The 15,281-nt window shown below is 46.9% G+C and overlaps 1 protein-coding gene across 1 annotated transcript; it reads right to left on the bottom strand.

Annotated features, from left to right (window-relative positions):
* Window positions 1–1,127: 1,127 nt before the first annotated feature.
* Window positions 1,128–15,048, bottom strand: LOC140368741 (radial spoke head 1 homolog). Its single transcript, XM_072455798.1, has 7 exons — window positions 14,948–15,048; window positions 14,751–14,864; window positions 14,541–14,646; window positions 10,582–10,672; window positions 9,232–9,367; window positions 8,815–8,886; window positions 1,128–1,302 (listed from the first exon to the last, which is right to left on the bottom strand). Exons 1-7 carry the CDS (start codon window positions 14,996–14,998, stop codon window positions 1,219–1,221), a joined length of 654 nt encoding a protein of 217 aa, XP_072311899.1. The 5' UTR covers window positions 14,999–15,048; the 3' UTR covers window positions 1,128–1,218.
* Window positions 15,049–15,281: the final 233 nt, after the last annotated feature.

Here is a 15,281-nt window from a genome sequence, read left to right as displayed (position 1 = left end):
GGAAAAAAGGCGCTCACAAAGAGGTGGATGACACAGGCTTTATCTGCAATCAAGGACCAACAGTGACATTAGATAAATAGAAACATTCACATACAAACTTCATTTGAAAATGGGACTTACTGTTGTACTTTTTATTCCATAAATGTATTTATGGATGCAAATAGTTCTCAGACTGATCTAATCTAGAGACTAGATCTGATCTAGAGAATGACTGAGAGTTAAAATGTCTTGTTTTTCTAAAAACAGTTTCAAGTTAATAAATAAATAAAACAATATTTTTTTTTGCCTCAAAACCCCTGCCATGAACACAATGGATGGATATTTTGGGAAGATACCTCTGGCAGCTGAGAAGCCGACACAAAAAATGTGTGACACAAACTAAGCCTATGACTAAGGACAGGACAGGATCATGATCAACATACACAAAATTAAAAACATTTGAAAATGGAACCTTTATTTGGACTTTATATGTGTTAAACTTATTTTTTTTAGGATGCTTAATGTTATTGAAAAAAGTCATTTGGCCCTGTATGTGACATGTCAGGCTAACACGTAGTCAGGCTAACACGTAGTCAGGCCAACACGTAGTCAGGCCAACACGTAGTCAGGCCAACACGTAGTCAGGCCAACACGTAGTCAGGCTAACACGTAGTCAGGCTAACACGTAATCAGGCTAACACGTAGTAAGGCTAACACGTAGTTAGGCTAACACGAAGTAAGGCTAACACGTAGTAAGGCTAACACGTAGTTAGGCTAACAGGGAGATCACAGACACGTAGCATATCAGTAATATGTTGTTAGCATATTACTGTTAACTACGTGTCTGTGCTGTGATTCTTTTGATCAGAGACCTGTCTCTGTCTGCATGGGGGACACCATGGGGTCCCCAGGAGGCCCCCACCCTGCCTAGTATTGATCGTGGCCCCAGAATTAAACAATTTAATTTTGAGAAAAGATAACTTTTTTTCTATGGTTTTACTTTATTTCTTGATAATCATTAGAAGATACATTTAATGTGGTATTTATTTTCTTCTCTCTGGTCCTTTAACATATGTATAGTTAGTGTTGCTGTAGTTTAGACCTCTACATGTTCTGAAATGCATGAGATTGTGGGTTTATTTATCACTTTATTTCAGTCTTCAGTCTTTGCTCTAATCAGGATTCTATTTTTCAAATATGATTTCAATTTTATTTTTTTCAACATAATTCCTTGGAGTGTTAAGAGGGACCACTGATGTACTTAGGAATCCATTTGACGTGAGTCCTCTGGGTCGTCTCAGCCCAGTCCCCTTCAGCTCTGTCCTACAAGAGACACAAGGACAAAGCAGTTACAACATCACAATGTCAGAACTGCAGACCATCAAATTCATGCAATTGAGTTATTTTACGAAAATTGTAAAAACACAAACAGGCAGTGGGTTGTACACCTATGGTCCTTTAAATCATTTGGGGGACATCATTAGTGGGACATCATTAGTGGGACATCATTAGGGGGACATCATTAGGGGTCATCATTAGGGGGACATCATTAGGGGGACATCATTAGTGGGACATCATTAGGGGGACATCATTAGGGGGTCATCATTAAAGGGGCATCATTAGGGGGATATCATTAAGGGGACATCATTAGGGGGTCATCATTAGGGGGACATCATTAGGGGGGCATCAATAGGGGGACATCATTAGGGGGACATCACTAGGGGGTCATCATTAGGGGGACATCAATAGGGGGACATCATTAGTGGGACATCCTTAGGGGGTCATCATTAGGGGGACATCATTAGGGGGACATCATTAGGGGGACATCAATAGGGGGACATCATTAGGGGGACATCATTAGGGGGACATCATCAGGGGGGCATCATTAGGGGGACATCATTAGGGGGGCATCATTAGGGGGGCATCATTAGGGGGACATCATTAGGGGGGCATCATTAGGGGGACATCATTAGGGGGACATCATTAGGGGGACATCATTAGGGGGGCATCATTAGGGGGACATCATTAGTGGGACATCACTAGGGGGTCATCATTAGGGGGACATCATTAGGGGGTCATCATTAGGGGGACATCATTAGGGGGGCATCATTAGGGGGACATCATTAGGGGGTCATCATTAGGGGGACATCATTAGGGGGACATCAATAGGGGGACATCATTAGGGGGCATCATTAGGGGGACATCATTAGGGGGACATCATTAGGGGGACATCATCAGTGGGGCATCATTAGGGGGACATCATTAGGGGGACATCATTAGGGGGGCATCATTAGGGGGACATCATTAGGGGGGCATCATTAGGGGGACATCATTAGGGGGACATCATCAGGGGGACATCATCAGGGGGACATCATTAGGGGGGCATCATTAGGGGGCATCATTAGGGGGACATCATTAGGGGGACATCATCAGGGGGGCATCATTAGGGGGACATCATTAGGGGGCATCATTAGGGGGACATCATTAGGGGGACATCATTAGGGGGGCATCATTAGGGGGACATCATTAGGGGGACATCATTAGGGGGACATCATTAGGGGGACATCATCAGGGGGGCATCATCAGGGGGACATCATTAGGGGGACATCATTAGGGGGACATCATTAGGGGGGCATCATTAGGGGGACATCATTAGGGGGACATCATTAGGGGGATATCACTAGGGGGACATCATTAGTGGGACATCACTAGGGGGTCATCACTAGGGGGACATCACTAGGGGGTCATCATTAGGGGGACATCATTAGGGGGGCATCAATAGGGGGACATCATTAGGGGGACATCACTAGGGGGTCATCATTAGGGGGACATCAATAGGGGGACATCATTAGTGGGACATCCTTAGGGGGTCATCATTAGGGGGACATCATTAGGGGGACATCATTAGGGGGACATAAATAGGGGGACATCATTAGGGGGCATCATTAGGGGGACATCATTAGGGGGACATCATTAGGGGGACATCATTAGGGGGACATCATCAGGGGGGCATCATTAGGGGGACATCATTAGGGGGGCATCATTAGGGGGGCATCATTAGGGGGACATCATTAGGGGGGCATCATTAGGGGGACATCATTAGGGGGACATCATTAGGGGGACATCATTAGGGGGGCATCATTAGGGGGACATCATTAGTGGGACATCACTAGGGGGTCATCATTAGGGGGACATCATTAGGGGGTCATCATTAGGGGGACATCATTAGGGGGGCATCATTAGGGGGACATCATTAGGGGGTCATCATTAGGGGGACATCATTAGGGGGACATCATTAGGGGGACATCAATAGGGGGACATCATTAGGGGGCATCATTAGGGGGACATCATTAGGGGGACATCATTAGGGGGACATCATCAGTGGGGCATCATTAGGGGGACATCATTAGGGGGACATCATTAGGGGGGCATCATTAGGGGGACATCATTAGGGGGGCATCATTAGGGGGACATCATTAGGGGGACATCATTAGGGGGACATCATCAGGGGGACATCATCAGGGGGACATCATTAGGGGGGCATCATTAGGGGGCATCATTAGGGGGACATCATTAGGGGGACATCATTAGGGGGACATCATCAGGGGGGCATCATTAGGGGGACATCATTAGGGGGACATCATTAGGGGGGCATCATTAGGGGGACATCATTAGGGGGACATCATTAGGGGGGCATCATTAGGGGGCATCATTAGGGGGACATCATTAGGGGGACATCATTAGGGGGACATCATCAGGGGGGCATCATTAGGGGGACATCATTAGGGGGACATCATTAGGGGGGCATCATTAGGGGGACATCATTAGGGGGACATCATTAGGGGGGCATCATTAGGGGGACATCATTAGGGGGACATCATTAGGGGGACATCATTAGGGGGACATCATCAGGGGGGCATCATCAGGGGGACATCATTAGGGGGACATCATTAGGGGGACATCATTAGGGGGACATCATTAGGGGGGCATCATTAGGGGGATATCACTAGGGGGACATCATTAGTGGGACATCACTAGGGGGTCATCATTAGGGGGACATCATTAGGGGGTCATCATTAGGGGGACATCACTAGGGGGTCATCATTAGGGGGTCATCATTAGGGGGACATCATTAGGGGGTCATCATTAGGGGGACATCATTAGGGGGGCATCATTAGGGGGACATCATTAGGGGGTCATCATTAGGGGGGCATCATTAGGGGGACATCATTAGGGGGTCATCATTAGGGGGACATCATTAGGGGGACATCATTAGGGGGGCATCATTAGGGGGACATCATTAGGGGGTCATCATTAGGGGGGCATCATTAGGGGGACATCATTAGGGGGTCATCATTAGGGGGGCATCATTAGGGGGACATCATTAGGGGGACATCATTAGGGGGGCATCATTAGGGGGACATCATTAGGGGGGCATCATTAGGGGGGCATCATTAGGGGGGCATCATTAGGGGGACATCATTAGGGGGACATCATTAGGGGGACATCGTTAGGGGGACATCATTAGGGGGGCATCATTAGGGGGGCATCATCAGGGGGACATCATTAGGGGGACATCATTAGGGGGTCATCATTAGGGGGGCATCATTAGGGGGACATCATTAGGGGGACATCATTAGGGGGTCATCATTAGGGGGACATCACTAGGGGGTCATCATTAGGGGGTCATCATTAGGGGGACATCATTAGGGGGGCATCATTAGGGGGACATCATTAGGGGGTCATCATTAGGGGGGCATCATTAGGGGGACATCATTAGGGGGTCATCATTAGGGGGACATCATTAGGGGGTCATCATTAGGGGGGCATCATTAGGGGGACATCATTAGGGGGTCATCATTAGGGGGGCATCATTAGGGGGACATCATTAGGGGGTCATCATTAGGGGGGCATCATTAGGGGGACATCATTAGGGGGACATCATTAGGGGGGCATCATTAGGGGGACATCATTAGGGGGGCATCATTAGGGGGGCATCATTAGGGGGGCATCATTAGGGGGACATCATTAGGGGGACATCATTAGGGGGACATCGTTAGGGGGACATCATTAGGGGGACATCATTAGGGGGACATCATTAGGGATGCCAGGATTATTTGATATATCAATAATTGTGATTATTCAGGTCACAAATATAACTTTCAAGAACTAAAAGAAAAATGATGACGTTGGTGAAATAAAAAATGAAATTTAATTTGTGCAGCAAAAAAGTAAACCTGAAGGACATTTCATCTGAATCTTTAAAGATTTTCAAATTTTGACTTTATTCGGTGTATTTATATCTGTTTAAGTAGAAAAAGCTTCAGTTGTTTCATCTGGACTCAGTTAGAAAAAATAAACGTTTCGACTTCATCCAAGAGTCATTGTCAATAAAAGAATTTAGGTCGAGAACTCCGATATTTATACTATTCTGTGGTAAGACCCGCCCATTTGGAGGAGCCTTCCTGAAGAGGAAAGAGTTGTTTGTTTCAACAGAAACTTACCCTCTTGGTATCTACCGAGCCTATTCAACCCTTTAATGGGCTATTAGTCTCTTCTTTGTCTTTGTGAGACCCTGGCTCACCCTGAGTACCTGATTAACATCTAAATGTCCTGGTCCTGGTCCTCTCCCTCTCCAGGGGTTCAGGATCCTATTGTAGACCACAGGAAGATTGAATCTTAGCCCTCCGTTTCTGTTTAAAGAAGGTTTTTCTTTTTTAACAAAAATAGCTTCCTTCACTCCTCTTTCAAACCATCTTTTCTCCCTGCTTAAAACCTTCACCTCACCGTCTTCAAACAAGTGATTAGAGGCTTCAAGATGGAGATGCACGGCACTCTGAGGTCCTGAACTTGTATTTCTTCTGTGCTGATAAAGTCTCTTGTGTAGAGGCTGTTTCGTCTCACCTATGTACCGTTCTTTACAGCTTTCTTCACTGCATTGGATCGAATAAACTACATTGCTCTGTTTTTGAGTCGGCAACTTGTCCTTGGGGTGAACCAGTTTTTGTCTTAAAGTGTTTCCTGGTTTAAAATAAACAGGGACTTCGTGTTGTCTAAAAATTCTCTGCAGTTTTTCCGACAGGCCAGACACATAAGGGATAGAAACACCCTTCCTTCTCTGTTCAGTTTCCCTTTTGTCCTGCTTCTTGGTTCTCTTCTCTCTGTTGAGGGCCCAAGCGGGGTAACCACAGGCTGAGAGGGCATTACGGACATGTTTTTCCTCTTTCTTCTTGTCCTCTGAGCTGGTGGGCACACCTTGAGCTCTGTGTTGTAAGGTTCTGATCACAGCCTGTGCTGTAGTGGGTGGTTGGAACCAAAGAGCAGATACTGGTCCGTGTGTGTAGGTTTCCTATATACTTCTATTTGGAGTTTCCCGTCCTCTCCTCTGATCGTGGAACAATCAAGAAAGGCCTAGTGGTTCTCCTTATATATATATATCTGTTAAACATATAAATTATAGTTTTACACCAATCGAGTAGGTTTTTGTGGAGAAAACGTTGAACAATTTGTAGAAAATGACAGGAAGTGACATCACACTAGTGACACTCATTCCAGTCAAAGTCTATGCATCATTTACACAAAGAAACTACTTTTTGACCCTGTCACGTCTTCCGAAGAGGAACTGAGACTGAGGACTCGGACGCTCGTCCATCACCCGAGCCATGAGATCCTGAGGACCTAAAGTCTCTGGATGTTGTAGGACTGTCCTGAGGACCTAAAGTCTCTGGATGTTGTAGGACTGTCCTGAGGACCTAAAGTCTCTGGATGTTGTAGGACTGTCCTGAGGACTGTCCTGAGGACCTAAAGTCTCTGGATGTTGTAGGACTGTCCTGAGGACCTAAAGTCTCTGGATGTTGTAGGACTGTCCTGAGGACCTAAAGTCTCTGGATGTTGTAGGACTGTCCTGAGGACCTAAAGTCTCTGGATGTTGTAGGACTGTCCTGAGGACCTAAAGTCTCTGGATGTTGTAGGACTGTCCTGAGGACCTAAAGTCTCTGGATGTTGTAGGACTGTCCTGAGGACTGTCCTGAGGACCTAAAGTCTCTGGATGTTGTAGGACTGTCCTGAGGACGTAAAGTCTCTGGATGTTGTAGGACTGTCCTGAGGACCTAAAGTCTCTGGATGTTGTAGGACTGTCCTGAGGACCTAAAGTCTCTGGATGTTGTAGGACTGTCCTGAGGACCTAAAGTCTCTGGATGTTGTAGGACTGTCTTGGCTGACACCTCGGGTTCAGGAGGAGCAGGTTTAGGTCCTGGTGGTGCAACACTGGACCAGCTCTAGACTCTCCATCGGGGGCTCCAGGGCTCATGGGAGTTTGCACAGTCACACGTGCTTTGTGGATTTGGAGATTATTTTATGTTTTTGTTTTATGGACCTAAACAAAACCATGTCTTAGATTGTTTCTGCAGGAAAGGACTCCAAATCCAGAGGCCTTCATTGTTCTCCACCCACAGTTGTCCCGACGTCTGTCCCGACGTCTGTCCACTCCACTCTTCTTCCTGGACTCATGTCCAACTGTATTTTGCTGAAACGTGCAGTTCTCAGCCCTTATTTTATCTCTCATTGATGACATCTTTCTTCTTCTGACTTCTGCGTCTGCTGGACCCGCCCACTTCTGCATCTGCTGGACCCGCCCACTTCTGCGTCTGCTGGACCCGCCCACTTCTGCATCTGCTGGACCCGCCCACTTCTGCGTCTGCTGGACCCGCCCACTTCTGCGTCTGCTGGACCCGCTCCATGGAGAAGCACAGATGCCCCGCCCCAGTCTGAGCCACTCCGCTTGTGTGGTTTGTCAAGTGTCGGCTTAGATTGTTTGCATGTAGAAAGATTCTTTTGTTTTCTGATCATCTCATAAAGCGCCTTGCTCTTTTTTTAGGTTTTTTTGAGGAATTTGCGGTTGGAAATAATGTTTTTAGTGCACAATTGGCAGAGACACATTACAATGCAACCTGCGTCTCTTGTTTTTTATTCTAAACTGCAAATCAATTGAACCAAAGATGGACCCATGGAAGACCTGTTAAAGAGAGTCTGAATATCTTGAAATACTTTTGTGAAGGTGGGAAGAATATCCAAAAATGTATATTATTGCAATTGTTGTTTTTCTAGGTATTCACGATTTGAATATTGAATGTATTGCCTATGATTTAAACAATTTACTGGGATATTCCACTGTTTGGCATTAAACCTATACATTTTGCATTCATTCAATTACAGTTGTTTTGGTGTTTAATGATATGTTATAAACTTTGCCTCTGGGGCTTGTCTCCACAGAGACAGATACGCTGAATAACATAATATTGTATAACATTCTAGACAAAAGAAGGTGGCAGACAGGAAAGTGGTGTTATTGTGCACAGAGCACGCTCAGACCACACGTGTCACCTCCTGCACTTGATGAGAAGAGTCCGGGTAAGGAGACTTCAGAGACTTTCTACTTCTGCTGCCTTCGTCCACATGAGCTGGCTGTGGTTCAATAGTGACATGTTACTTCCCAGTGCAAGACATTGGACCTGCTCAGGTTTACCACCAAAAAGAATAATAACAGTAATAATCTAGCAGGTTTGGGCTGGTGCAAAGCCTCGTCAAATGTCACTGTTGAGTGCGTAAAGTGTGTGTAGATAATAATTAGCATGTAAAGCTAACGTCTGAGCTCAAGGCTAACTAACTTTTTAGCTGAGATTTCTGATGTTGTGCTTTTGCTTATAAACTAGTCACACTAAACTTCCTCTTTTACATATTTACAATTCCAGATCAATTACATCAATATTGCTTTTGCAACTGGATGTAGTAAACTTGTAGTACACTTGTAGTACACTTGTGAGTACGCTCAAATACCTGCTCCTCTTGTATGAATTCACCGTGCAGCTCACAGCCGAGCTCAAACACATACTTCCCAGGGCCTGAAGGCTGCAATAGGAAAATCAGTTAGTCAGAAGTTATTGACATATTTGAAGGATAGCAATGATGCAGTCGCAATAATAAATTTTCACACACTCACAATTTTTTTAATTGTTGTCCTGAAAACAAAGAACGATGTCTTTCAATCTTAAACAATACAAACTTTAAATCATTGTCATTTAACGCAAAAAATGTCAAACTTCAAAATCCAAACTTTGCTCCAAACCACATGCTTTAATTGACAGATAATTTACTGTAGAAATGACAATTCAAATTTGATTATTTACCCAGGTCAAAAAGAAAAACAATTTGAGATCACATCGTAGCTTGCTCACAGAATGCAGTGTTACTTACATTGTTCTTGACAAAGTTTCCCTTGTATCTGTGGTTGGAGTGGATGTGTTCTCCCTCAGATTCCATTCTCCCATTCTCCCATGAGCCTTTGTACTTGGAGCCCGTGCACTGATAGTGGTAGGTGCCCTGACCATGTCTGCACAAAGCACTTCATGTTCAGTAAAGAGCATTTCTCTTTGGGTGAGGTACAACATTAGTACATGAAATCCACCTTTGTCTAACTTGTTTGGACAGAATGCTGCATCCTGTGGTCTTTGGGTGTACGGCTTTCCAAAATGAGAAGTCCGGGTTGCCACTTGTTTGCATTCATGTGCTTTTATCTTGAAATCTCAATATTTTGATGTCAAAAATGATATAAAATCACTCGAGAGAATGAGTCTCCTCTTATTAAAGAACAGTGTTGAATCTTTCTTGCTTTTAGATGGACTGACACCTTTTTTTTTAGAACATAAAACATATAAAGCATATTAAGTCTAAAGCATATTAAGTCCAAAATAAAGGTCCCATTTAGTTCAGTGTCTGTCAAAAGTATCCAGTTCAAATACGGCATCACAAGTGTTTTTTCAAGATGGCCGCTTAGCCTAAAAACCCTACAAGGCTTTTCATGTTAGCGCCCTGCGAGCTACGGATCTTCACTTCTCGCTCTGTTCATTCTCTGTGGGAATTAACATTTATGAAGGTGGTAAAATTCCAGTTAGGAGTTATTTGGACCAATATTACAACTACGATGATAACCACAAAAAACTGAACTCACATTTCTTTTGCCTACATTTTAGCATTAGCCATATTGTTTGCATACATGTTAATTATGTCAGTAGGAACATTCTGAAGTCTAAATTCATAATGTTCAAGTGGGAAATGACTGACTTCTTAGTGTGGCTGGAAGGCAGCAATAACAGACCCGTTTAATGCCTTTGCCAGGCAAAGCAATCACATCCCCATGGAGACAAGCAGGGGACAAGCAGGGGACGAGCGGGAGATGAGCGGGAGACAAGCAGGGGACGAGCGGGAGACGAGAGGGAGACGGGCGGGAGACGGGCGGGAGACGGGCGAGACGGGCGGGAGACGGGCGGGAGACGGGGGGGGGACAGGCAGGAGACAGGCCCACCAACGTGACTATGTTCAAATCCAAGCTCATAACACTTCTGTTTCGCTGTGCAAATGACTAAAAGGGTTTTGTCCACACTTTAAAGGGCTTTTTATACAGATTGTTTTTGTTTGTATTGTGATTTTAATATATTGATTTGTTCTGTCTTTGAATGACGATGAAGCGTGCTCTACAAATGAACTTTTCATGACTTGAAGTGTACCCCAAATAACAAACGAAGCACTATTTCATTTCAATGCTACCTCAGGTGTTTGTGCCACTGTCCATGGTACGTGTCTCCGTTGGGGTAAGTGTAGATCCCATGGCCGTTCCTCAGGTCCTCAGCCCAAGAACCTCACGGCCAGAAACATGACAAGTTAGGAATATTGAACCAGTGTGCAATACAAGCGCTACAGAGGCTACAGCGCTAAAGAGGCTACAGTGCTACAGAGGCTACAGCGCTAAAGAGGCTACAGCGCTGCAGAGGCTACAGAGGCTAAAGAGGCTACAGCACTGCAGAGGCTACAGAGCTAAAGAGGCTACAGCGCTACAAAGGCTACAGAGCTACAGAGCTACAGAGCTACAGAGGCTACAGAGCTACAGAGGCTAAAGAGCTAAAGAGGCTACGGCGCTGCAGAGGCTACAGAGGCTACAGCACTGCAGAGGCTACAGAGCTAAAGAGGCTACAGAGGCTAGAGAGCTACAGAGCTACAGAGGCTACAGAGCTACATAGGCTACAGAGCTACAGAGGCTACAGAGCTACAGAGGCTACAGCACTGCAGAGGCTACAGAGCTAAAGAGGCTACAGAGGCTGCAGAGGCTACAGAGGCTGCAGAGGCTACAGAGGCTACAGCGCTGCAGAGGCTGCAGAGCTAAAGAGGCTACAGCGCTGCAGAGGCTACAGAGCTAAAGAGGCTACGGCGCTACAGAAGCTACAGTGCTGCAGAGGCTACAGAGGATACAGAGCAGTAGAGGCTACAGAGCTACAGAGGCTACAAAGCTACAGAGGCTACAGAGCTACAGAGGCTACAGCGCTGCAGAGGCTACAGAGGCTACAGAGCGGCAGAGGCTACAGAGCTACATAGGCTACAGAGCTAAAGAGACTACAGCGCTGCAGAGGCTACAGAGGCTACAGAACTACAGAGGCTACAACGCTGCAGAGGCTACAGAACTAAAGAGGCTACAGCGCTGCAGAGGCTACAGAGCTAAAGAGGCTACAGCCTGCAGAGGCTACAGAGCTAAAGAGGCTACAGCGCTGCAGAGGCTACAGAGGCTACAGAGGCTCCAACGCTGCAGAGGCTACAGCGCTGCAGATTCTACAGAACTAAAGAGGCTACAGAGGCTACAGAGGCTACAGCGCTGCAGAGGCTACAGAGCTACAGAGGCTACGGCGCTACAGAGGCTACAGTGCTGCAGAGGCTACAGTGCTGCAGAGGCTACAGAGGCTACAGAGCGGCAGAGGCTACAGAGCTACAGAGGCTACAGCGCTGCAGAGGCTACAGAGGCTACAGCGCTGCAGAGGCTACAGAACTATAGAGGCTACAGCGCTGCAGAGGCTACAGAACTAAAGAGGCTACAGCGCTGCAGAGTCTGCAGAGCCTACAGAGCTAAAGAGGCTACAGCGCTGCAGAGGCTACAGAGCTAAAGAGGCTACAGCGCTGCAGAGGCTACAGAGCTAAAGAGGCTACAGCGCTGCAGAGGCTACAGAACTAAAGAGGCTACAGAGGCTACAAAGCTAAAGAGGCCACAGCGCTGCAGAGGCTACAGAGCTACAGAGGCTACGGCGCTGCAGAGGCTACAGAGGCTACAGCGCTGCAGAGGCTACAGAGGCTACAGAGCTACAGAGGCTACAGAGCTACAGAGGCTACAGAGCTAAAGAGGCTACGGCGCTGCAGAGGCTACAGAGGCTACAGAGGCTACAGCACTGCAGAGGCTACAGAGCTAAAGAGGCTACAGAGGCTACAGAGGCTACAGCGCTGCAGAGGCTACAGAGGCTTCAGCGCTGCAGAGGCTACAGAGGCTACAGAGAGCGGCAGAGGCTACAGAGCGGCAGAGGCTACAGAGGCTACAGAGCTAAAGAGGCTACGGTGCTGCAGAGGCTACGGCGCCGCAGCCTCTGTAGCGCCGTAGCCTCTTTAGCTCTGTAGCCTCTGTAGCTCTGTAGACTCTGTAGCTCTGTAGCCTCTGCCGCTCTGTAGCCTCTGTAGCCTCTGCAGCGCTGTAGCCTCTGTAGCTCTGTAGCCTCTGTAGCTTTGTAGCCTCTGTAGCTCTGTAGCCTCTTTAGCTCTGTAGCCTCTACAGTGCTGTAGCCTCTGTAGCTCTGTAGCCTCTGTAGCTCTGTAGCCTCTGTAGCTCTGTAGCCTCTGTAGCGCTGTAGCCTCTTTAGCTCTGTAGCCTCAGCAGTGCTTTAGCCTCTGTAGCCTCTGTAGTGTCTGCAGCGCTGTAGCCTCTGTAGCCTCTGTAGCTCTGTAGCTTCTGCAGTGCTGTAGCCTCTGTAGCCTCTGTAGCTCTGTAGCCTCTGTAGCTCTGTAGCCTCTTTAGCTCTGTAGCCTCTACAGTGCTGTAGCCTCTGTAGCTCTGTAGCCTCTGTAGCTCTGTAGCCTCTGTAGCTCTGTAGCCTCTGTAGCGCTGTAGCCTCTTTAGCTCTGTAGCCTCAGCAGTGCTTTAGCCTCTGTAGCCTCTGTAGCGTCTGCAGCGCTGTAGCCTCTGTAGCCTCTGTAGCTCTGTAGCTTCTGCAGTGCTGTAGCCTCTTTAGCTCTGTAGCCTCTGTAGCGCTGTAGCCTCTTTAGCTCTGTAGCCTCAGCAGTGCTTTAGCCTCTGTAGCCTCTGTAGCGTCTGCAGTGCTGTAGCCTCTTTAGCTCTGTAGCCTCTGTAGCGCTGTAGCCTCTTTAGCTCTGTAGCCTCAGCAGTGCTTTAGCCTCTGTAGCCTCTGTAGCGTCTGCAGTGCTGTAGCCTCTTTAGCTCTGTAGCCTCTGTAGCGCTGTAGCCTCTTTAGCTCTGTAGCCTCAGCAGTGCTTTAGCCTCTGTAGCCTCTGTAGCGTCTGCAGTGCTGTAGCCTCTTTAGCTCTGTAGCCTCTGTAGCGCTGTAGCCTCTTTAGCTCTGTAGCCTCAGCAGTGCTTTAGCCTCTGTAGCCTCTGTAGCGTCTGTAGCGCTGTAGCCTCTGTAGCCTCTGTAGCTCTGTAGCTTCTGCAGTGCTGTAGCCTCTGTAGCCTCTGTAGCTCTGTAGCCTCTGTAGCTCTGTAGCCTCTGTAGCTCTGTAGCCTCTGTAGCGCTGTAGCCTCTTTAGCTCTGTAGCCTCAGCAGTGCTTTAGCCTCTGTAGCCTCTGTAGCGTCTGTAGCGCTGTAGCCTCTGTAGCCTCTGTAGCTCTGTAGCTTCTGCAGTGCTGTAGCCTCTGTAGCCTCTGTAGCTCTGTAGCTTCTGCAGTGCTGTAGCCTCTGTAGCCTCTGTAGCTCTGTAGCCTCTGTAGCTCTGTAGCCTCTGTGGCGCCGCAGCCTCTGTGGCGCCGCAGCCTCTGCAGCGATGCCCGGTCGTGGAGTAGTGGAGGCAGCACCACTTATAACAGGCTCAATGTGAGGCTACAGCGCTGTATGTCCTTCCTTCTCTCTTCTCCATTTCACACTTGTCTAAAAAAGCCTTCGGACCAAAATCCTTTAAAGAAAAGACTTTCAGGCGCGACACATTTGATTTGGGCTGAAACTAAACATTGTTTTGGAAGTCGACTCGTCAAAGTTAGTGAACTAGTTCTACAAGAATGTCGATTGTTCCATGACAATTTAAAATATAATTTTGCATCTTCAACTCATAAAATATGTTGACAAAGAGACAAAGAGTGCATTATTGACGAAACCCCCAGATTCATTCATTGTTATTGAAATGTTTTAGAAGTAGAAGTTTGGATTTAACGAACTCAAAGGATTCTTTCCATTTGAAATACATTTAACCAAATAAAGGTTGAAATACGGGAACTTCCCAACAGAATATGATCAAATAAAGTGTTTTGATAAAAATCTGAAATTTTGTATTTGGTTTTGTTATTTTGACTTAATAATGTCTTTGTTCTAAAAGGTCTTTGTGCTTTAGAGTCTGTTAAGTCCAGACAAACATTAACATTGTCAAAATGCAGCTTTAATAGTAGATTAGTCATGATTATTCTGAGTAATTAGATAACACATTTGATAATCTACCTTGCAACATGACATGTACATGTTTATGTCCCAGACCTTCATATTTGGAGCCGTCTGGGAAGTAGAAAGAACCCTCTCCGTGCTTCATGTCCTGGAAGTAGTTCCCCACGTACTTGGCTCCGTTCCTAAAGCGATAGATTCCCTGATGTGCACAAAACACTGTTGTTCACCTGATTTTGAATACATCTGTCACTCTAAAGTAGATGATAACGTTAGCTTAAGCGCTGTACAAGATACTAGATGTACCGCTCCGTGTCTTTTCCCGCCCTGATAATGTCCTTCATAAATGTCTCCGTTTGGCAGTGCAGCTCGTCCTGAGCCGTGCCGCTCTCCGGCCTCGTTTCTCTCGCCGTCATATTCCTGCAAAACAGTCAAATACAAAACTATCGTTATTAATATAAATGTATCGATGAAAAAGCTGAACAGAGCGTTCCTTTTCTCACCCCAAGTTGACTTTGCTCATTGTCCAAATCCTCGGATCCAAAATCCGACATGTTTTCTTTTTAAAGAGCAAATCAAAGGACGAAACGTTGGTGTCACAAGCAAGTTTGTGTACAGTTACCATAGCAACGAGGGGCAGATGTCAGCCAAGCTCGCCAGTTTGTGTATGGTTACCATAACAACGAGGGGGCAGGGAGGGGGGCTGGTGGGGGGAATGAGATCAGGCACAAGCAGTGACACCTGCCTCTGTGACGCCTGCCTCTGTGGCGCCTGCCTCTGTGACGCCTGCCTCTGTGACGCCTGCCTCTGTGACGCCTGCCTCTGTGACGCCTGCCT

This window comes from Eucyclogobius newberryi, unplaced genomic scaffold (assembly GCF_026437365.1).
Source record: "Eucyclogobius newberryi isolate DKJ021-1_F unplaced genomic scaffold, fEucNew1.0.hap1 SCAF_20, whole genome shotgun sequence".
In the NCBI taxonomy this organism is placed as follows: Eukaryota; Metazoa; Chordata; class Actinopteri; order Gobiiformes; family Gobiidae; genus Eucyclogobius; species Eucyclogobius newberryi.
This window is presented reverse-complemented; position numbering and strand designations above follow the sequence as displayed.